This window comes from Vespa crabro, chromosome 1 (genome assembly GCF_910589235.1).
Source record: "Vespa crabro chromosome 1, iyVesCrab1.2, whole genome shotgun sequence".
Classification (NCBI taxonomy): Eukaryota; Metazoa; Arthropoda; class Insecta; order Hymenoptera; family Vespidae; genus Vespa; species Vespa crabro.
Genome location: NC_060955.1, coordinates 14858233 through 14879765, shown reverse-complemented (window position 1 = coordinate 14879765; position 21533 = coordinate 14858233). Strand labels below are relative to the sequence as shown.

General features: G+C 34.1%; 4 protein-coding genes and 1 long non-coding RNA gene across 18 annotated transcripts; all 5 read right to left on the bottom strand.

The window, feature by feature from the left end:
• Positions 1-788: 788 nt before the first annotated feature.
• LOC124424092 lies at positions 789-2552 on the bottom strand. The gene is made up of 3 exons (XR_006942227.1): positions 2284-2552; positions 1440-1513; positions 789-1356 (listed from the first exon to the last, which is right to left on the bottom strand). It is a non-coding gene; the product is annotated as an uncharacterized LOC124424092 (long non-coding RNA).
• Positions 2553-3312: 760 nt separating this feature from the next.
• Positions 3313-4905, bottom strand: LOC124424081. The gene is made up of 3 exons (XM_046962636.1): positions 4796-4905; positions 4149-4662; positions 3313-3883 (listed from the first exon to the last, which is right to left on the bottom strand). Exons 2-3 carry the CDS (start codon positions 4654-4656, stop codon positions 3525-3527), a joined length of 867 nt encoding a protein of 288 aa, XP_046818592.1. The 5' UTR covers positions 4657-4662; positions 4796-4905; the 3' UTR covers positions 3313-3524.
• A 3530-nt stretch (positions 4906-8435) lies between these two features.
• LOC124423765 lies at positions 8436-11152 on the bottom strand. 7 transcript variants are annotated; one of them, XM_046961971.1, is made up of 6 exons: positions 10328-10535; positions 10012-10171; positions 9682-9735; positions 9432-9585; positions 9164-9357; positions 8436-9056 (listed from the first exon to the last, which is right to left on the bottom strand). In XM_046961971.1, exons 2-6 carry the CDS (start codon positions 10142-10144, stop codon positions 8698-8700), a joined length of 894 nt encoding a protein of 297 aa, XP_046817927.1. In that variant the 5' UTR covers positions 10145-10171; positions 10328-10535; the 3' UTR covers positions 8436-8697. The 7 variants fall into 7 exon arrangements, with proteins under 7 accessions (XP_046817927.1, XP_046817936.1, XP_046817897.1 ...); XM_046961980.1 differs by having other exon boundaries at positions 10039-10171; positions 10328-10534; XM_046961941.1 differs by lacking the exon at positions 10328-10535 and adding an exon at positions 11135-11152 and having other exon boundaries at positions 9432-9735.
• Positions 11153-11664: 512 nt separating this feature from the next.
• LOC124428110 lies at positions 11665-16891 on the bottom strand. Of its 6 annotated transcripts, none has more exons than XM_046971809.1 (6): positions 16175-16890; positions 15849-15893; positions 15138-15767; positions 14432-14605; positions 13296-13588; positions 11665-12700 (listed from the first exon to the last, which is right to left on the bottom strand). In XM_046971809.1, the coding sequence occupies exons 3-6, from the start codon at positions 15721-15723 to the stop codon at positions 12278-12280; spliced, it is 1476 nt and encodes a 491-aa protein (XP_046827765.1). In that variant the 5' UTR covers positions 15724-15767; positions 15849-15893; positions 16175-16890; the 3' UTR covers positions 11665-12277. The 6 variants fall into 6 exon arrangements, with proteins under 6 accessions (XP_046827765.1, XP_046827774.1, XP_046827785.1 ...); XM_046971818.1 differs by having other exon boundaries at positions 16181-16890; XM_046971829.1 differs by having other exon boundaries at positions 14432-14551; positions 15138-15893; positions 16175-16891.
• Positions 16892-18428: 1537 nt separating this feature from the next.
• On the bottom strand, positions 18429-21255 carry LOC124423903. Of its 3 annotated transcripts, XM_046962271.1 has the most exons (6): positions 20947-21255; positions 20769-20859; positions 20171-20438; positions 19541-19795; positions 18730-18779; positions 18429-18645 (listed from the first exon to the last, which is right to left on the bottom strand). In XM_046962271.1, the coding sequence occupies exons 1-6, from the start codon at positions 20994-20996 to the stop codon at positions 18508-18510; spliced, it is 852 nt and encodes a 283-aa protein (XP_046818227.1). In that variant the 5' UTR covers positions 20997-21255; the 3' UTR covers positions 18429-18507. The 3 variants fall into 3 exon arrangements, with proteins under 3 accessions (XP_046818227.1, XP_046818216.1, XP_046818235.1); XM_046962260.1 differs by having other exon boundaries at positions 20769-21255; XM_046962279.1 differs by lacking the exon at positions 18730-18779 and having other exon boundaries at positions 20769-21255.
• Between the last annotated feature and the right edge of the window lie 278 nt (positions 21256-21533).

Below are 21533 nucleotides of genomic sequence, written 5' to 3'. Positions count from 1 at the left end.
AGATCACAGGCAGAGGGAAAACTAGAGGAGGAGAAAAAGGAGGATGAGGATGAGGATCGAGGAAAGGTAGGAAGCGAGAGAAACGATGAGTATCTATCTTCTAAAGAAAGAGAGAGAAGACAAATCTAGTTCATCTCCGAGCCTTTCTCTTCTGTTCCACTTCCCTCCATATTCTCGATTCCGACGCTATATACGCATCACGGACCTGTGACAGGTATAACTAGAGCCGGTTCGATACCGGCAACTTCGTTCCTTCGGACGACGCAATCGCACACGGACGTCTTATATTGATCAATGCAATCCTCGTACGATCGTTCTGAGATTTCTTAAATCCAATATTCATCGACGATCTACTTTCTTTTTTTCTCTCTGATTCTATTTAACTTCTTTTTTAAAATTCTTTTAACTTTAAAAGAAACAACTTTTTATTTATTTTGAGGATGTTATAGAATAATTTTTTTATTCTCCAATAGATTGAAAAAAGAAATCTATATAGTTTTTTCGTCATATTGGTGTTAACAATTTTGTTAATAATTGATACCTTAAAATAAATTAATGTATATCCTCGTAAAAAAAAGCCAATAAGGTTTAGAAAGAATTATATTAACATTTAAGTATTATATTTAATCGAATTTAATCGGCTTCGATATTACGTTAACTTAATAAAAAAAAAACATCTTAAAAATGGTAAAACACATTCAATATTTCTAGAGTTTACAAAAAATATAATTTGTAGATAAGAAATCGAAAGTCAATGTGCTCCTGAAAAGAAAACGAATAAAGAATACTTCCTTTTGGACTTCCTTTTAATTCTCTCTTTTACACGTACATAAACACGAATCTAGCAGGAACCTATCATAAACGAAGTGGTTCCTCATCACGCACGTCTCTTTCGTCCAATTCTTTTCAATCGTGATGGAGAAAGCGATCATATGGAAGTAGGTCAACGTATGAATACAAGATGTTTTTCCTGAACTCTACATTAATTTTTTCTTTGAAATCAAAACATTTAATATCCTGTTCATTCGAAACTTATTCGTTTCACTTTCAATTAGCTTTACTATTGATTTATTGTTATAATATCTTATTTTGTTAATGATATTTTGTGTTTTCACCTTAGAAAATACTTTGATTTAGTATTTTGTTTATTAATCGCTAAATACAGTTCATTGTGTAATGTTTTATTTACATTATTTTTCATTCAAACGCATTTGTATTTTCAGTATATTGTCTAATAGCAAATTTTCTCCCTTGGAATTTATCGCTATTAATTTCTTAACAATCAATGTTTTAGAATTGTCAAATTTAAATTCCTGTTTCTTTGTTGCGGAAAAATTGGTTAATTCATAGGGATCTCTGAAAAAATAGAGAAACAAATTTATTACAAGAATATTTTTTAAAAGATGTGCATATTTGTATATCAATAAATGTCAACGTACTCGAATTTCTAGTAGAAAAAGCCAATAGTCAGCTCTAACGTACCAATGGATGTCGCTTCAAAATAGCTTTCTAACTGTGAAAAAATAATTCTTCACAGTCATAATAGAGGAAATAAATAGATTTAAATTCGTCAAAATGATGGCAGCAAAAACAGAAATTTTAATCCGATAGTAGCCAATGATATGTAATAATATCATTAACTTCTTAAAAAAAAAAAGTCTCTGTCGGAACAAAAATATGTTTATATTAAAGTATAAAATTGAATTTAATATTGATCTCAAAGCACTTAAAAATGAAATAATAGATATTATAGTAATAATGCTATTTGAATTATGCGTATTCATCAACTACAACAGTCTATAAATTATTTCCTATAACACGTTTAGTCACGTGTCTAAGATTGAATCGTTACACTGTTTATCACTTTACCAGACGCTAAAGTCCCGCTAAGTTTTGCAATGCGGGAAGCATCGTTCAAGCTTCGAGCTCAGTTAATTTAAGAAAAACTGTTTTACTGTTACGAGCTTATTTCTTATTTAACTTCAAGCTCGTTTAATTTAAGAGGAATTTTTTTTCTGTTAAGAACTTATTTTTCATTTAGCATTAATTTTTTTAATTTGTTCCGTTGCACAATTGTTCTGTTTTAGCTATCGTCTGCAATTTTTTTTCTTTCGTAGATTTACAGATTTATCTCACAAATTATTAATTAGTATCAAAATAAGATTGTAATCTTTGATTTTTAAATAACGTAAATCATTACTATTTCATTGATATTTGATGTCTGTCATACTTATAAGCATTCCAATAGGATGATTTAAGAGAGAAGAATTCTAAATGACTTACGTTTACTTGGAGAATAGCCGTGCGTATCCATTTTAGATTCTTCCTTTTTTTGGAAACTAGTTTTACAACCGGCACCGGTTAATAGGTCGAACAGAATAAGAATTGATAGGAGATTCCGCATTATCTTCATTCTTCGATATGAACAAAATTTAAAAAGAGACGTTGTGAAGTTATCTGCCATTCTTATGTTTTCTCTTCGTATTCTTTGTTACAGAAAAATATAATTTTCCACGTTCATATGGCGTAACAAATAGAGATAAACACCGGATGTATCAAATAGAAAGATATCTTACCTTGCGATAGTTAATTATAAGAATCGAGAGAGACCAATTACAATTACATAGTTAAAAATTTACAATTTCTATACATTTCCGAGAATAATAATAAAGTAAAAGAAAAAAAGGATCTTATTTTAATTTCGCGTTCTTCTAATTAAACGATAACATTACGAATAAATCATTATATTATAAAAACAATAAATATTTATTTATACAACAAAGAATATTAAACATAACGTTATGATACATTTGCACTGTCGATAATGAAGGAGTGAAATAAATTAATGGTAAAAAAATAAATACTAGCAAGCGATATTCGTTACTTTGGATACTCGTAGACACGATTCAACTTTGTCTTCCGTTTCTTGTCTTTTGATCGGGTATACATCCTTGGTCTTGATAACGTCTATCGTATTCGATATAACTATCTTATGAATCTCTTTCAATAGATATTCAATTCTTGAGATATCAGAAAATAATATAAGAAAAATCTTTAATGTCTTCTTGCTGTGATAAGGATGTCACGTGTAATAATAGAAAAAAAATAGTAAAACAAATAGCAAAACATCTCATGTAGAAAGAGATAGAGAGAACATCGAATGTTCGTCATTCTGGCGTCATAATGCGTAGAGAGTCAAAGTCATAATAAATGGATAAGATAGCACAGTCGTGTCTGTTGGATTTTTAGGAGGTGAAGACACCCCAAATGATGAAAAAAAGAAAAAAAGAAAGAGAAATGATAAAAGAGTAAATGATCAAAGATGAACGAAAGATAGAAATAAATAGAAATAGAAAGAAGATGATAAAAAATAGAGAATGAAAAGCCTAGAATAACCAAAGTAAACACCTAAGAATTAATACTAAGATTGTGAAGACAATACGAACGATACGACGGATTTCACAGAGCAACTAATCGATCCTGCATATTTTTCTGACTTCTCGTCTTCTGTCTCATTTTTTTTATTAGGTGTGAGCGGAGTAGACCAAATCGTGAGCGTCCCCTTGGCCAGAAATCGGTGGCTGCCCATGGAAATTTCTTGCCCATCCACTTGAGTAGCTATCACCGTGTCCATGATCGGAACTGTAGGTATGACTCGAGGAGTGATGTGGATGAGCGACGACTTCGTACGTCACGTGCTTCTGTTGCGAAAAGAGCTTTTTCAGGCCGATAATACTGGCCAAGAGTAAAGCAATTTTCGAAAGCAAAAGAGCTTTACCGACCAACAATGCCAAAGCCTTAAAGGCCAAACCAGCGATCACACCGATTTTCAATACAGCTGCTGCCATTAGTGGACCCATGTTGTTATTTTTTTTACCACGACCTGAAAAACGTTGATTGTCTTTTTAAAATCAATTATTACTTTCTTTCCTTCTTTCGCTCGTCGTCTCGATGAAAAGATAATTAAAAAAAAAGTCAATGGACCACTTTATTGTTGACCATAAAATCGAACAAAATCACTAATCGATTAATCGTTAAATATCTCCATCGTACTTTTTTTACTCATTACATCATTGACTCGAACTTGATACTTGAGACTATAAGTATAGATTATTCAACTTAGATTAAGTAATCAAAGGTATGATTACCGTCTTGAACTGGTGCATTGTCCGCGCGTTCGATAGAAAGGCCAAGATTGAGAGATCCATTTTTGTCCTCAGAAGCAGACACGACGACATTATCTTCTGGAAGGATTCTCCACTTGATGCTTCTGGATTTGACGAAAGCATAGACTTTGTTAGCCACGAGATTAAGTACTTCCGTTTCGTCGTCCGAACTTCTGCCTACTTCGTATGTAATAACCTCCTCCGTAGCTTGGCTGGTTTTTCTGATTTCAATGTCATCGGTTAACTCAATGGAAGCCTTTTTCAATAGCTTGTTCATATACGTCACAAGCTTCAACATAACGCAGCTGCTAATATCGTTTTGCGAACACTTATTGTTCAATTTTCGAAGCAACTCCTCCTCGTATTTCGCTCGATCTGTCATTGTTATAGACTGCTGCTCGATAACGCTGATTTTGTCAAGCTTCTCAATAGGATTGGCAAAACATATACCTAGAGCGTAGATCATCAGTAATGCTAAAACCGCTCTCATCTTGTTCTAAAAAAAAATTGCGAAATAATCGATTGAAATTAATAAACTCCAAAGTATAATCATGATCTCCTAAACGGTATTAATCTATTTAAGGAAAGCGAAGATAGATCAACGAGAAAATATTTTAAGTCGTACGTACCTATTTGTTTTTGAACCGAACGTTATCAAAACCGGACGAACTGAATACTCTAGATAAGTTTCAATCTACGGAGGCGACCCGTTGTATCACGCTCGATGCGTGGAACGAGCGTGGTAAGGCGTCTGAACCCGCGTCTCGCCCCGGCTACTTTATATAGGTAGATCTATGGGCTTAGTAGAGCCAAGTTGTATGCGTATAACACGATATGGCAAACGCCTTCTCGGTGGACCACCTCCTGCAGGAGGTGTGTGAATAACCAGCTCGGGAGGAGGACAGCCACTTAGGTAAGAAGAGGACAAAGAAGAAGTTAGAGGAGGAGAAGTAAAGCAGAAGCAACATTAAAAGAGAAAGAAGGAGGAGCGAGCGATAGCAGTAGTGGCTCGCTTGCTGCATGATAGTGCCAATTATTTCTCGGTATTGGTAAGCAATTCTATAGATGTATGCGTATATCCACGTATTTATATTGGCATCGAGAAGCTGATGGTGGGACGCATCATGCATAACTCTCTCGTGGGATGAATCTCTCGCGGAAGAGAGAATCAAGCCGATGCCAAGGTGAGGACACTTGGAAGAGATTGATCGGCTCAGAATACTCACGCAAACTGGTCCCATTCTTCGCACACAGATCCGAGTGAACCGCTCAAAGAACAGTCATATACCACATACAAGGATATAAGGTCTTACTAGAAGTTTCACGTATATTATCGACGCTCCCGAGACGATTTTGTGTGAGTGCACGAGCTTGTATAACGTACGCATCATACGTTCGCCCATATTCGAACTACTCGCGTTGGTGGCAGACATCAAGCCCGACCCATCACGAGAACCATGTCACGGATGTGGAGCACGCATCCAGATCAAAGACATGTATACACCTTTCATACGCTTGAATGCCATGGATTTTACGCAAACCGTAGCTCTTATACCTTAGTCTTCCGATGTGGATTTTATTTCTTAACTACTTGTAAAATTTCAATGAAGGAATCATGTATCAAGTTTCTAGGATTATCATTAAAAGATTTAAATTTACAAGAGTAAACTCTCTATATGAAAAGGATAATGAAAGTAGTCTTCTTATATATAAGAGATATCGATATAAAGATAACCTAGAAAGCGTTCGTAATAAGTTGTCATTGATTTCGGAACTGAAAGTCATCCGAAAGTATGAAATAGGAAATAAGAATTGATAGAAACACTAATTCTTGAATCTTATACATAGCAACGAGCGATTTAATCTTATAATCAACAAAAGATCGACGAATCATCCCAGATTCACGGAAAAACTTCGAAGGGAAGATGCGAATAGCTCGACTGGTTTTCGAATCCTGTTAGTTTCTTCCTACCAAGAACCGCTTTCACATAAGATCGCGGAGGTTAACCGCGTCGCCAAGCTTTGATCTTGGAAAGCTTGCAGGTTATCACTTTAACGTCCATCGATCATCTATTAATCTTCATCATCTACATCTTCGTGAAAATATGATTCTCGTCTAACAAGAGGACAAAATAGTTTTTGAGTACTTTCGAGCGAGACCGTTACATGTGTCGAATTCCAATTAGATTATTATCCGTTGACATTGCCGTTGGAAAAACTCGCTGAATAAACTATCGATTCTCCATTATGGCGTGGGTAACAAGCCGTAAAAATGTTGCGTAGATACATACACATGAAACAACAACATTTCTCATATCATTCTTCGTTCTCTTTCTCTCTCTCTCTCTCTCTCTCTCTCTCTTTCTCTCTCTCTCTCTCTCTCTCTCTCTCTCTCTTTCTCTCTCTCTCTTTCTCTCTCTCTCTTTCTTGCTTAACGACTTGCGGTACTTCAATATCTACGTTTCATTAACTTTCTCTTGTGTAACCTTTTATCCTAATTCTTTCTACGAGCCTACTTTGAAAAGACGCTCCTTATTAATCCTTTTATGATCAATTCACCGATTTACGTAACACTAACGTTTTCATTGATGTCAAGTGAATAATCGCTTTCAGTTAATCAGGTTATCCTGTCTGTAAAATTCGCATTTCTTGATATTGCCAAATAATCGTCTCGATACTGATCGCACGTGCGCGAGAGAAATTCAAGAATTCTTTCTTGACCTTAATTCTGAGACTCTCTAACATTGTGAAATACCTATATATGTAGGTACATGTATCATGATCAACACGAAAAATGCATGGAGTGTTTAACGCAAGAAAGCTTTGGAAGGTTAATTCTATTCGTTTGAAATAGGAGGATTAGAAAACGAGCATTGAGCGAAGGCAAAAAAGAAGATCGATTGAAGCTTTATCAAAGATTCCCGAAAGATATCTGGAACTTGCGAATATTTTCACGGACTTTCCGGCATGGCATTTTCCTTATATCGCTCGTCTATGGCTATTCACTTCCGGTCTTCTCGGACGAACGAGGTCACTTGGTCAACGGATCCATTCTAGCCGATTCTTTGGATCGCACCAGTGAGAATCATATCAGGCTAGTTCTCTTCTATTCGCGGATATCTTCGTCTTTTCCCGTTTTGTGCTTAAAAAGAAAGAGACCAGGAGAGAGAGAGAGAGAGATAGAGAGAACTGATGAAGCACGATTATTTTCTCGTTCACGATTTTCACGCCAAGATGAGCGAACCGGCCGGACCTACAACTCAATGTTGTCTGGTCCAGCATTCATCCACCATCAATATCTATTTATGCTATTTTCGTGGACATTGATTTAATTAATCTGCTCGAAAGATTAGAGAAAACGATTAGAAATGTAGTCCTTGCAATTAACTTACTGCAGAATCATATAATTTTATTTTTCAAGTGTATTTTTTATAAAGAATGTAAAATGTTGATAAGAAATCGAAATTCCTCTTATCCGATTCTCACTAGTGAAAGATGCTCGAATAGTCGATCTACATTCGCATCTGATATAAACATGAATTGGACGTTTTCATTGATATCCGGAGAAAGTGCATTATAGCAATCAAATTTATAAATGATGACGACGACAATTGTTACAAATAATCAATTTATTTACGTGCCTAAGAAATCTGTGTCCTAATTTCTAACCGTTTTCACTGGACGAAAGATTGCTTTTTCAAATCGTTTATTATAAAAAATATATATCTTAAGAAAATAATCTTGAGCAAGCGAAACTTTCAACATAGTCCATCTTAAAACCGTGAAGTGAAAACAATTATTCTTTTTTTTATTTATATGCAGGAAGAAGAAGATGAGTGTATGTATCTAACCACGTGAGATGATATGCTTTCTACATTTATCTGATATATTTCTATATGGCTTCGCTTTGTTTCAATAATGTATAATCTCATTAAAACAAGTAAAAACTACAACACACAGAGGTTAAATAATCATTGGAACATAACGAGAAATTTAACAAATTACTATCATACCATTATTAGCTATTGGTTATTAAATCTAATCTCTTGTTACATGTACTGAATTTTATTATTTCGTTTTATTTACATTAACAGCAAAGCTATTTTTCTTCTTAATATCAAAGAACAAATGTTTGTATGTTTTTATGTAAAAAAATAATATATATATATATATATATATATATATATATATATATATATATATATGTTCGGTCTTCATGAGATTATTCAAAAGATCTATAATAAACGTTTGTAAAAAAAATACTAATGATTTTATATTCATAAATTAATAATATATATGTACATCTGCTATCGATCAATATTTCTTTACACGAAATTACATGGACATAGTTTAAATACTAAGTATGTAAGCTAACTTACGAAAACAAAGTCGAAAAGAACGTCAAAAGATCGAATTAGCTAGCTTCGCAATCGATTGATAAACAATTCGATTCAACAACAATTCAAAATTAAGCTAAATAATAAATAATAAAGTAAGTATAGATACATAATAAGTAAAAAATCATCTTTCTTTACGATTGATATTCGCGGTAGCCTCGATATGCAAGATTCTGTCCATAAGACACAGTATCTCCATGGTAACTTCCATCATATTCCGTATTGTGATTTACGTAAGGATAAGGCTGATCGGAGGGTTCCTTGTAATAAGGATGCCCAATACCACTTTGACTGTAAAAGGGTGGTTGATAATTTTGAGGTTTATACAATTTCACAAATCCTATTACTCCTGGTATAACGATAGCCAAAAATGTCAAAAATTTCTTGAAAGACACCAAGCCGAAGATTAGTGGTAAAAATAACAATAGTTTCAATTTGAAGAGCTTCAATACAATCAGCATCGGTATCAACAATTTTCGGAAACGATGACGAGCTAAAAAAATGTAAAAATTCTAATTGTCATTTATAGTATAACCTTTTGAATAATTTATAATATACAAACCAATCGATAAACTCAAGTCAATCTAATAGAATACTCACAGAAAAGAGAATCCTTTTTATCTTCGAGAGTGTCAATCTCATCAGCGATTTCATCTATAAATCTTGGTGAGTAGACTTCGTTTTCACCAATCTCTGAAGTTGGAACTTCTATTTCTATAGCCATGGTCTTTATGAATTTTTCCATTTTTCTTGATGCGAACTTGACAAGCTGATCCCATTCCGATTCATCGGATCTACAATATTACAAAGCCATTATAAATTTACGTTCTCATTAACATATACTCCATTATAAACTTCATTTATTTACCTAGGTTCCGTCGAGTATTCATACGGTTGATGGCTAACGTCCGCGATCACTTGCCGAGACATTTGCACTACCTTTACATTTTCATTCAGAACATAAGCTGTCTGATCGAAAAACTCGGAGAACGAAGAAAGTGCTTCAGATTTGAAGCATTCCGCTAGCTCGCCGTTCAAACAAGCCTTGTTAATCTTTGCCAAATACGGGTCGATGTTTCGTCCTATACCGATACCAATCCAATCAAAAAGATTTTTACCTTTACGAGTTCCATTAAAGAATCTCCTATCTGGCTGCTGAGAATCAAAAATATCTGAAAGAAGTAATATTTTATTTGATTTTTATTTGTTTAACTTAATTTATACGATTGACTTGATTTATACAATAAAAAAATATTCTCAATAAAGACCAGTGTACCACGAAACATAAAATTACCAATATGTTGAAATATAAAAATTATTAATGCAATGAAATTGTTAATGTAATACCAACACAATGCGATTATTTCAACTATATTTATTTAAAACAAACAGTGAATTCTAAAGAATAAACGAGCATCGTTTATTAGTAAATTAGGCTATCAACTTACCAATTTTACCACTACTTAACTCCTCACCTTTCTCTTCAGCAAAGGTAACTCTTCCTCCGGTAGATTGACTACATATCAACAGCGAAGAGGATAAAAGAAGCACGCAGCTTACCAACAATCGCACTGGTCGCATTCTGCCTCTATTAACTTTCGCCGGTACCTACACAAATTTTCGTAGTCTTTATCGACATTCTGAGAAATATTGAATTTTTAATATAATTAATAAAATCGATATTGAAAGAAAGATTTTAAGTCGTTTGAGGGTATTTTGAAAAATGATATTACAATTAGAAATATAAAAATGAAAGATACATACAAAAAAGTTTTAAAGGACAAGTAGAGGATCACAGATTATTGATAATTCTTCAGATTATAAAGACTAGACAAATAATTTCACGAAATAATAATTGAAAAAGTTTCAACACTTTTGTAATATACCTAAGCACACAGACTGTTATATCAAATGAAACTTTCTTGCACTACCTTTTTCTATTGATATTCAAAAAGAAAAAGAAAATGCTGAATTAGACTCTTACTTGTCTTTTAATTGTTTTTTGTCAAATGGTCGTCGTGCAAAACGTTTTAACCGACATGATGTCCACTATTTCCGAATTACAAAGCGTGCTTCTCGAATGTTTCTGTACAACGGACGCATTAGTCGAACGAACGACTCCAACTATTCGCTGTAGTCTTCGAAGTGCCGTTAGACCGAAGAGACCAATCAGAATCGCCGGATCACAGTAAAAGCCGGCTCACGGTCTCACGTACACCTGCTGATATGCAGTACGTTCATTCCGTGTCGTCTTTTGAATAAAGATCAGCCAAATTATTAACTTTTCGACAATTTCATAATTTTGCGATCAAAAAATAAACGTGAGCAATAATGAATCATCGATAAGTAATTTTTTCAATCTTTTACTAATACTAATTTAAATTAATATTATGATAATAATTAATATTTAAGTCATAAATATCGAAAAATTACATATAAATTGTTATGTCCTAATTTATTTCATAATCTTTTTCTTCAAAATTAAAAAAATATCATTGTTACGTTTTCAATATATAATATTGAATCTAACTTCAATTATATTAGAAGATAGAAATTAATCGTATAACTTACCCTTCGATATTAAACTAAGTAAAGAAAGGAGCTGCGTCCGGAGAGGAAGCAAAATGAACTTAACATATCTGCTAGTGACCGGCTGTTGCATTTATACAACAGATCGGTCCAATTTTAAGGAGAGGGAAGGATCTGTAGGATTCTAAGAATAGAGCAAGTATTAAAAAAATGAAAGTGAAAGTGACCTCGGATATAGGACCGGAACCTATTGGAGAGACGAAATCGTTGTAAGGAAGATGAAGAGAAACAAACTTTCCTTTACGCAACTTGATGCTCAGCACATGCGTCATCGACCTCTTACATGGATATTTTAATTTCATTTTGTCTTTCATCTATCACCGACTAAGCCAATCGTCCATTCTATTTCTAAATTTATAAATTTCTTAAGTCTAGGACAAAAGAGCTAATAAAACGAATTCGATCGCTATTTTCATTTTTATTTTTATCAAAAATATCAAGTGAAGAACGAATAAGTAAAATTCTAGTATTTTCAAATAAATCGTAAATTTTCGACCGAAGAAAAATCAATGCATTCAAAAGAATGTATTCTATTTTCATTGTACATTAATTAGTGTACCTATAGATTCTTATTTAAATAAACTTCGCTAATTTTAATCAAGTACACTGTCACGTCATACATTTTACTAAAAATAAATAAATTAGTAAAGCCACTTCAATACATTCTCGCACTTTTGGGAGATAAATAACATTTACGTCACCGTTTATTTTCATTACACCGTTCGAGCAACAAATAAATAATCCAAACATATAAGTAAATAAAATTGAGAACTGTTCGTCGATCGTGTTATTTTCGCAAAAAATATTCGATATCGAAAAGTGATTGTTCCTTTAATGCTTAAGTTACTTTTTTCATACTACAGGAACGATCAATCTTAACTATTCTTTTATTGCAATAAAAAATATCACGAACGCAGTATACATCCTGTTACAAAAACTGCTTTCCTTCTATTATGAAAAATCGCACAATACTACTTATATCGCAGATGTATACAGATAACGGTTACCGTAACAATGTCAACGGTAATAGTAATAATCGTCATCCTATCATAGATCGAATGTTTGTTCTTTTAAGGAATCAACGTAAAGATATTTAGCAATTCTACGTAAAGGACAAATATTCTTTCAAAGTTTCCTAGCGTGCACGAGTTTGTCAATGTCCTGATAGGTCGCCAGCATGGCCTGATTTTGCCTCAGATTTTGATCCTCTCTGGCGGTAGGACAATTAGCGTAAACGTCTTCGCAATTGATACCATCTTGACCATCCTTGGCTGCCTTCATGTACCGGAAAAATCTCAAGACATCCGGATTATCACTAGCAGGTTTCCTCAGCTCGTTTAATTCTCTTGAGAGTTGAGCAGAAACGAGATTAGAATACGGAGCGTATCGTGCTGGACTTCGATACATTGCACAGACTGCATACTCTCTACAGCCCTCACTAGTGTGCCCAAGTCGATAAAAAACAGCATCCAATCGCGAGAGTAGAGGTGAGTAGAACGGGTCGTAGTTCGTCAGGAGCAACGAGCTCGTTGGAATCTCGTGAAAGATCTATCGACATACATGTCGGAAAATTAAGTTTTACGTGCCAATATAGATGAGTATGCAAAAAAAATGAAAAAAAAAATGTTCATAATTCAAATTGAAGTAAAAAGAAAACAAGCATTAAAAGAGGTTCATTAATATGTCCTGTAAAAGTAGAACACACGTCACATGTGTCCGATCCACGCTTAATCAATACATATACTTAATTTTTAGCTATATAAGGAAGAACCGGATGTACCGGCACATCAATTCGAGTTCTTGGACATTACGTTGATTGGATATTACTGATGCAAACAGATCACGGATTAATGTGCTAATGAAATGATAATGAGTAACGATGTATAAAGTGAGTTTAACGGGAACCGACGTAACCATTACGATTTGATTGACATCTTTCTAAACATAGAGCACTTGCTCATAAATTTTACGACAACTCTTTATTTTGATTACAATTTTATCGAACAGAAATATGATATTGTTCTAATTTAACTATTAGATTTAGTTTTTAAGAAACATCTAATTTACATCTTGGTTTAAAGAAAGTGTGATTGATGAATTTCATAATCTATCCTGTACTCGCGAAAAAAAATCTATCACTTGCCTTGAAATCTTGTTTCTTCGTGAAGCCTTGCGCCGCATGTCTCATATAATATCGATCAGAAATCGTATTAGCATGAGTATATGCTGGATCAACGAAGGAATATCTAGAAGAAATCTCTGGACTTTTCTGTGACTGCATCATATTCTCATCGTATAATGTAGAAGCTGGCAATGTTCCGACTGGCTGTCGCGTCAAATAATCGTCATTGTAAAGATCTAAGTTGTCCTTGAACTCAAAGTTTTCTTCAGGAGCAGCCGTTACAGTTTGGGAAGATTGTGCGAAGGATGACACACCTACGAAAATTTCAGCATATAAAAATAGCTTTCGAATCATTTGCTTATTCAAATATAATAGCAAATGAAAGTAGAAAATGTTTACAATTAAATCTATTTAAATTAATTTTTTCTTTATTATCTATTATATATATATATATATATATATATATATATATATATATATATATGTATACATATATCTATATATATATATATATATATATATATATATATATGTATACATATATCAGGTCAGTCCAAAAGTTTGTACGCATTTTGCTACATACATACATGCTACTAATGCGCACGAACTTTTGGACTGACCTAATATATATAAGTTTTGGTAGGTCTAATTATCTCATTATTTCAAAAAATATTGATATATTAGAAAAATGTTTCAAAAAAAAACAGTAGGATTAAGAAAAATCGATTAGCTAATGATATTTATTTGTCTTTGTAATGATCTTGAAAAGTCCAATCAAGGTCAACACAAAAATCTTAAATCGAAACCCCTATTTTTTATATAATATTCTTGTAACTGTAGTCCTTAACCAAGATTTTCAAAATTATTTCAAAATCAAATTAATATCATCAGTTAATAAATTTTGTAAGCGTTACTTTTTTGGTTTAAAATATTGTTCCAATATATCAATATTTTCTAAAATAATTGACCATTCCAAAACTTTTGCCTTTCACTGTTTATATTATATTTGTATATAATTATATTTCACTGTTTATATTATAATATACTTTAAAATTTTAAATAATACAAAATTAGGATATCAAAAATATCGCTAATTATTATATATATACCATTGCCAAAAACTATATTAATTTACTCTATTTAATTATAAAAATTACCTTTGCCAACGATATTACCGATACTGCCGATGATACTTGGTAAAAAGAGAGCAAGTAAGACGCTCTTAATAATCTGTATACCAAAGAACAACGGTAGCAAGAGCTTCTTCAGGCCGAACGCTAGAAAACCAAGTCCGAATCCTGTTAAAAAGGTACTCTTTCCCTGAAAGAGGGCTGAAAGCAAAAGTACCAGCCGATTAAAGCCTGCCCAATTAGTCCTATAAGCCATGCCACGGTAAATGTTGGATTTTCTTTCGTCCTTCTCCCCTTTTTCTTTTTTCTTTCTCTCCTTCCCCCCTGACGTGGAATTACTGAAAAATTTGTTTTAGACCTTCTCGCCAATTGTTAACAAATACCATTTTGCCCAATTTCGCCTTTTAAAAAGCCAATCAGTATTAAGTTAGCTCTGATGTGCCCCGCGCATACAATTTCAATCTCGTACAAGAGTCATTTAGACATCGTGCACCGAGAAACATTCTTAAGCTGAAATTCTTCACCCTTTCTCCGTGCTAATATACATTCCAACTTAGTCAAACAGTTAAGAGTATTCGACAGCGTTTTAGAACACATTTATCTAAATGACCTCTTTCTCTCTCTTTCTCTCTCTCTCTCTCTCCCTCTTTCTCTCTCTCTTTCTCTCTCTCTTTCTCTCTCTCTTTTTTTTTCTTCGCAGACAAACATATACACACGCGCGTATCACACTCACCATCGAAGAAAGTTCTTCCTTTTCTGCCGGTGATCGTATTGGGATCGATCTTGATCCTAACCACGTGTTCTTTCGCATATCGATGAAGCTCGTCAAGAAGATCAGACCTCCTCTCGAACTCCTTTTCAAATTCCCTCTTAGTCTTCGGTTTGTTGTTGGTTTCACTTCGTATTATCTGCACGGAATCCGTAACATTATACTCGTCGACCTTGTACAGTTCGTCCAAAAGATTCGAAAGTTTCTCGCCTACACAAAGATCTTGCTCGCACGAAGAAGACTCTTCTTCGTCTATCGAACTCCTCGTCGAGTTCTCCGTGTTGGAAGACTCAATCTGATAGCTTGATTTATCATCGATCATCGTTACATGATTAATATCTATATCAAACTTACTCGGTTTGCCACTCACTCTATGAGGGTGATCGTCCGTGCTTACATCGAATACTTCGTTCTCCGAATTTGTTAAGGTCTCGACCACATTCAAGGACGAGGACTGTACAGTATTGAGCTTTACTTCGTTCGCCATTGTTAGGATCACGAGGACCCATGCCATCGTCATCATCTTATACCTTCTTCTTCCTACGGACATCCTTCTATAGACGTCTTTTTCTTTTCTTCCCAATTTCTATTTAGCTGTGTAATGATACTTTTTGCGACTCTTTATATATATCTCCTCCTCTAACTACATTCCCAGCTAGCTGATTCTTTTATTACCATATAATAACTGCATCTCCCTCGGGCTCGCCAACGTTTCGCTTTCTTGGAAATGAACAAAAAATAATTACTGTAATCGTCAGCTTTCAAAGAATATTCAACTTGCATAATTATTAACATATTCAAATAAGTATAAAGTGATATCATCAAGATATTCTATTTATCGTTATATAATACATAATTATACGTAGTTGCTGTATCATTCAAGATAGCCTATTGTATCAATCAAGATAGATACTTCTGATTGAAAATTGTATCAGTATATAAGTATTTAATATTAGGTTTAAACCGCGAATTAAAATAATTCATTTAGACAACGTACTCACTCTTACTTCTTGCACGTGTCATCAACACTGTGTCTTCTTGCATGAAACGTGAGCGAATGGCAAGCTCCCTGTTTGCACTGATCTTGTGGTATATCTCCAAAAAGGGAAAACGATAAGAACTTAAGATAGAGTTCAAGTGAAGAAGGAATCTTCAAAAAGTTGGAATCACGTTCGACGGCCGCGACGTTACTGGCTGACGGTCTCTGTTGGATCGGCTGAACTGAACCGATCTGGGTTACCCGGCCATCCGTCCATTCGTCCCTCGCCACGGACTGTCGTTCCTTTCCACCTTCCTTCGTTCGTTACTTCCTTCGCTTCTTTCCTACTCTTTTTCCTTTCCATTCTTTCCATTTCCATCCTTTCTTTACTCACGTATGCTTCATAAAAGACCGATTGATCAATTCCTTCTTGTTTCTTCTATGTGCCAAGATAAAATCGAAAATAGTAAAAGATAGACAATTTTCATCTATTCCAAGATTAGATAAAAAGCGACAAAGATCAAAAATTTCACATTTACATTCTTTCGTTACGTAAACAGAGTAATATTTGTAAAACATTATCTTTTTTTAACCTTTATATAACCCAATTTTGTTCATGTCTAAAAAAGTTACATAATTTAACTTATACTAATAGATATAATAGACAATTAATGTTGAGAAAAAAATAAAATAAAACTAAAACAAACAGATCTATAAGTATATGCGTTTAAAGTCATTCTACTCATGAGACATGAAGCACAAACGTGAATTACGATCGTGAACTACGACTCGCGTGAACATATTATCGTGAAGATTGCCTGTGACGTCAATACCTCCACATCTCAGTAGCAAGTGTGAAACAGGATATTTACACAGTGTGTATTAAAATTGAACGAGTATGATACTTTTCAATTGTTTTTACTGTCATGAATTAAAAATTCCTTGTGAATAGTTTACGCTTTCCATTAACATAAGCGTAAACAAAAATAAAGTTAACACAACAACGTGATTCACGTTTATGACTCCCGCCTCAAGGAAACACTGCATTATATAGAAAATTAATTTATGTTTGTTTCTATTTTAGTCAATCAAGCAATTGTCATGAAAGCAAGCATATCATCATTCATCTTACTCATCTTTTTTCTCTTTAATACATCTACTCGATCTATCGATATTCACCAAGGAAAAGAAAAGAAGAGAAATACAAATAGAAAGTCAATGAAATAATAGCAAGTCTTACAATATAAATAGATCTTTTCCCAAAATAAATCTTTTATCAAAGCAGAAGTCACATGAACAATAAGCCGTTATGTTAATGCGGCTTTTTTGTTGAACTATAACACAGATAGATGGTAACGGTCGACTTGCGTGAACGAGCTCGGATCACGTATCGACATGTATGCGACTTCCGATTCCCCGCCAATTTGCTAGAGACTCAATCATCGTCATTAACTATCGTTCTGTGTCGTGGTAACGAAGTTGAACGAAGAAAATATGAGGAGAAGGTAAACGACAGCAAGAGAAAGGGAGTATTCATTCGATCATGGAAACGATTGAAGAAAGAAGGCAAATCGCTTCGAGAAGTCATATAGGAGCGTACATTGCAAGGTATAATCGTAAAGACTCAGAGCCGACAAGCAAGAACGATAGAGACACAGAGAGCGATAACGGTGTTTCGATCGGTGATGCGTTGGTTCACGCATGCTTTCGAACGAACCGCTCGAGCGAGTTTATCAAGACGAAGGTAAAAGAGGTGAAGAGAAAAAACAACTAAAGAGGAGAGGAGAAAGGTAGAAGGGAGGAGTATCGAGTGTATATCCAAATCTGTCAGTAGGTCACTCGGCACCAGGGGCCAACATACCTCTTGTCCACATTGTCGACCTTGACCATTGACCTCAAAACTATACATTGTTATCGAAACTACACAAATCGCTCTCGCTTCTTCATATAAAAGCAATACTTTATCTTTTTCAGTTGACTGTCTTTTTCTAAATTTAGTTAAATATGAAAAACTTCACCTATAACATTTTAATAGAAATCCGTAGTATCTGCAAGTCCGATTGGTAACGGTACTAGCCGAGAAAGTTACTTTTTTACGTATTATCATCACGTCGACCCGCTTAACGAAAAAATAGAATTCAATGATGAAGAATGACCGTTCCCATCTTTTTCATTCTTCTCGTATATATGTAGGATAATACAGAAAACAATATCTCATGCAAGGAATTACAAGTCAGTGATATAAATAAACATTTTATATAGATTGTAATTCTGTGTATAAAAAATATATTTAACAGTTTCAACAGTGGCACCGAACATATTTAATCGTAGAGATTATTTTCTAACATAAGATCTTCACATTTTTTTAAAAATGCAGTTATCTCGTTGCTGAAGTTCATCCGTAAGGATTGCGATATCCATGATAGGCCGGATAAGCCAGATGACCTTGAATATCATTCCTATGTGCCCAACCAGTGTCTTCGTGACCGTATCCTGAAAATGAATATATGATTAGATGTGATCAAGATAAAACTCAATAAATCGACTTTCAAGTATCGATCCAATTACAGAACCTACTTCGAATTTGGAAAAGTTGCTCATCAAATTCATTCGTGTCATTAGATAGCCTTTAATTAGAAACATTACATTACATTAGAATACATTAAACGCGTCCGATGCTTGATGTCACAGATGAGATTTGCACCTACTTAGGCACCGTACGTTAACAACTTCTTTTTTACGCCTAGTTTAACTCGTCGAATGTATAATAAAACGATGCCAAAAAAAAATACTATTCGAGAGGTCACCGTAAATTTAGATTTTATTGAACGAAATAACGATTAAATATTGCCATCATAAGTAGTGGAAGTTAAAATATTAAAAATAAATAGCAGTAACGTTATGTTCTAGGTGCAATGTGAATACTTGACGTTCTCAAGTAGAAGAAAATTTTATCAAAAAATATGAAGCAAAAATAATTTAACTATCTTATGCCAAGAACATTGCAGTTGTTTTAACATTTTTGTTGTTTCATAGATATCAATTATAATCGTTGGATGAATTATTTTACAATCTCGATGGCTTGAGAAACGATACAAATGATGTTTCTTTCAAATGATAAAAAAAAATGAAAATTACGAGAGAGGAAACACCATCGTGTTTTATTTTAAAGATCGTGTAAAAAAAGATTAGTACGGTCATCGACATAGAGATCTTTCCGTTTTTACTTTTGAAAGATCTTACGTCTTAAATGGAAGTAAAAAGTAATTAGCTTTTTATTAAATACTTTAAAAAATATTACCTCTATAAAGATATGTTTATTAGCTATATACTTATTCTTGAATTTACTTGTAAATGCTACATATATACTATACGTAAAATTAATTACCAGTCGGATAATCAACCGGTGCTTCAGCAGCAGTGGCCCACGTGTGATAAGAATACACTGGATGTGTTGGAACCTTGCAAACCTTAAGATGCGCCAAAATAGATGGTGCGATCAGAGAACCTAAAACGAGGAGTTTTTTGATGAAGTGAACGCCTAAGAAGATTGGAAGCAGCAGCAACTTTAATTTGAAGAGATTCAACAATATAAGGAGCGGCAAGATCAATGACTTCTTCTTCTTAAAGATACGCCAATCGCCTGAAAAGATGAAAGATACATTAAAATCGAGAGCTGTTCATTACTTCCCGAACGATGTTGAATGAGTCAAATAATTATGATAATTAATTTGAACGGAATACGAGCCAATTTGGATTCAGTGTATTATTACATAAAATGTACAGTTCAGTGGCTCGCGGTAAAATAACCTCACTATTTTACCGATTATAGAAAAGTAACCTGCAAAAATCCGCTATTCCGGATCTGCTATTCGGATGAACAATCAGATTTGAAATTATCGAAGTAAACAATTTAACGATTTCATATAAGTAACTCAATTCGACAATGGCTACTATTTTAACTAACACAAATGAGACTCTACCAATGATTAAATATTCTTTTCTAGATGGAACTTACCCTCAGCCTCTTTCTTCCCTTGTATCTCTTGTAATTCATCTTCGTCCATTATCATCGGCCCACTAGTAAAACTTCTGCCATTCGTAGGATTCTCGATCGTATAAACGACCACACGTTTCGTCAACAAATCGTTGATATTCTCTCTGAGAAAATCTAGAGTGTCAAATATGTTTCTTTTGAAAGCTCGAGAACGAGGTAATTTCGGCAATAAAGATTCCTGCTGCATCGATGATATCCTTATGATTCGAAATGGTCCATAGGTGAACTCCTAATAGCGTAGAAAAAAATGTAAGAAATATCTATAATTCGGTCAATCGATCAGAGAGATTTAAATGATAAATGCTGCGAGATCATGATTTTATCATAGAAATTTCTGAAAGCATTTCCAGGTAGAATCGATTACGCAGAAAGATTAACACATCGTGACGTTATCATTGATGGAAGGAAAGTGAAAAAGACATGAACGCGTAGCAGTTACGTGAGAAATAAAGATTACCATAATTATAAGTTCTGCAATAAAATTTCATAATCAGAGATTGAGATCCACGCGAACAGATCGTCATCTTGTTAAATGACTTTTTCCTTTCTAGAATCTTACCTTTTCTTTGACAAGTTCGTTCAGCCATCTGGCTACTTTGTACTTCCCACAGCTTGCAAAATCTCGCTGAAGGCTGCAGTCAAGCCGGCATCTTTCCAAAAACGTATTCGAAGAGTTAAGGTACGTCGCGGCACAGATCTCCGTGAAAAAAAGGAATAGAAAAAAAATCAGAAGAGACCTGGAGAGTGTCGAATAACAACAATCGGTGCTTGCTTCTTCTGTCAACATTATCGTTATCTTTGTCTATGGCCAAATTTCTTCTGAATAATCACGATCAACTGTTACTTCGATTGACACATGGAACACAGAATCGTCTCATCGCGAATTGCTCCTAAATTCCACTTTTATGTAGCGCTAATTTATTATCCTCGATTAAATTACAAATTCAAAAAATAAAACCGGATACGTCGAATCCGTTAAAACACACACAATTCCAATTAAATCCAATGCAATAATGTTACCGAGGTAAAGCAGAATGCGAGATAAAGCGCACAAGTTTACTGACAGTGCTTAGAAGGTGTCTTGACCATTTATACGTCGAGCATTTAGGTCGGTGGGGGTAACGGTCCACGACTTAGATAATGCTACATCAAGATTACGCCCAGAAGCGGCCGTCATTGCATCTCTAGATGCGCCATTGCACGGATACGTAGATATAGCAGGTACGTAGATCGGTGTCACACGATCTATTCATCTTTCAAAAACTAACAGAATACGTCGATTTTCATTGATATCAGAATAATGAAGTACTAAAAATCATTAACA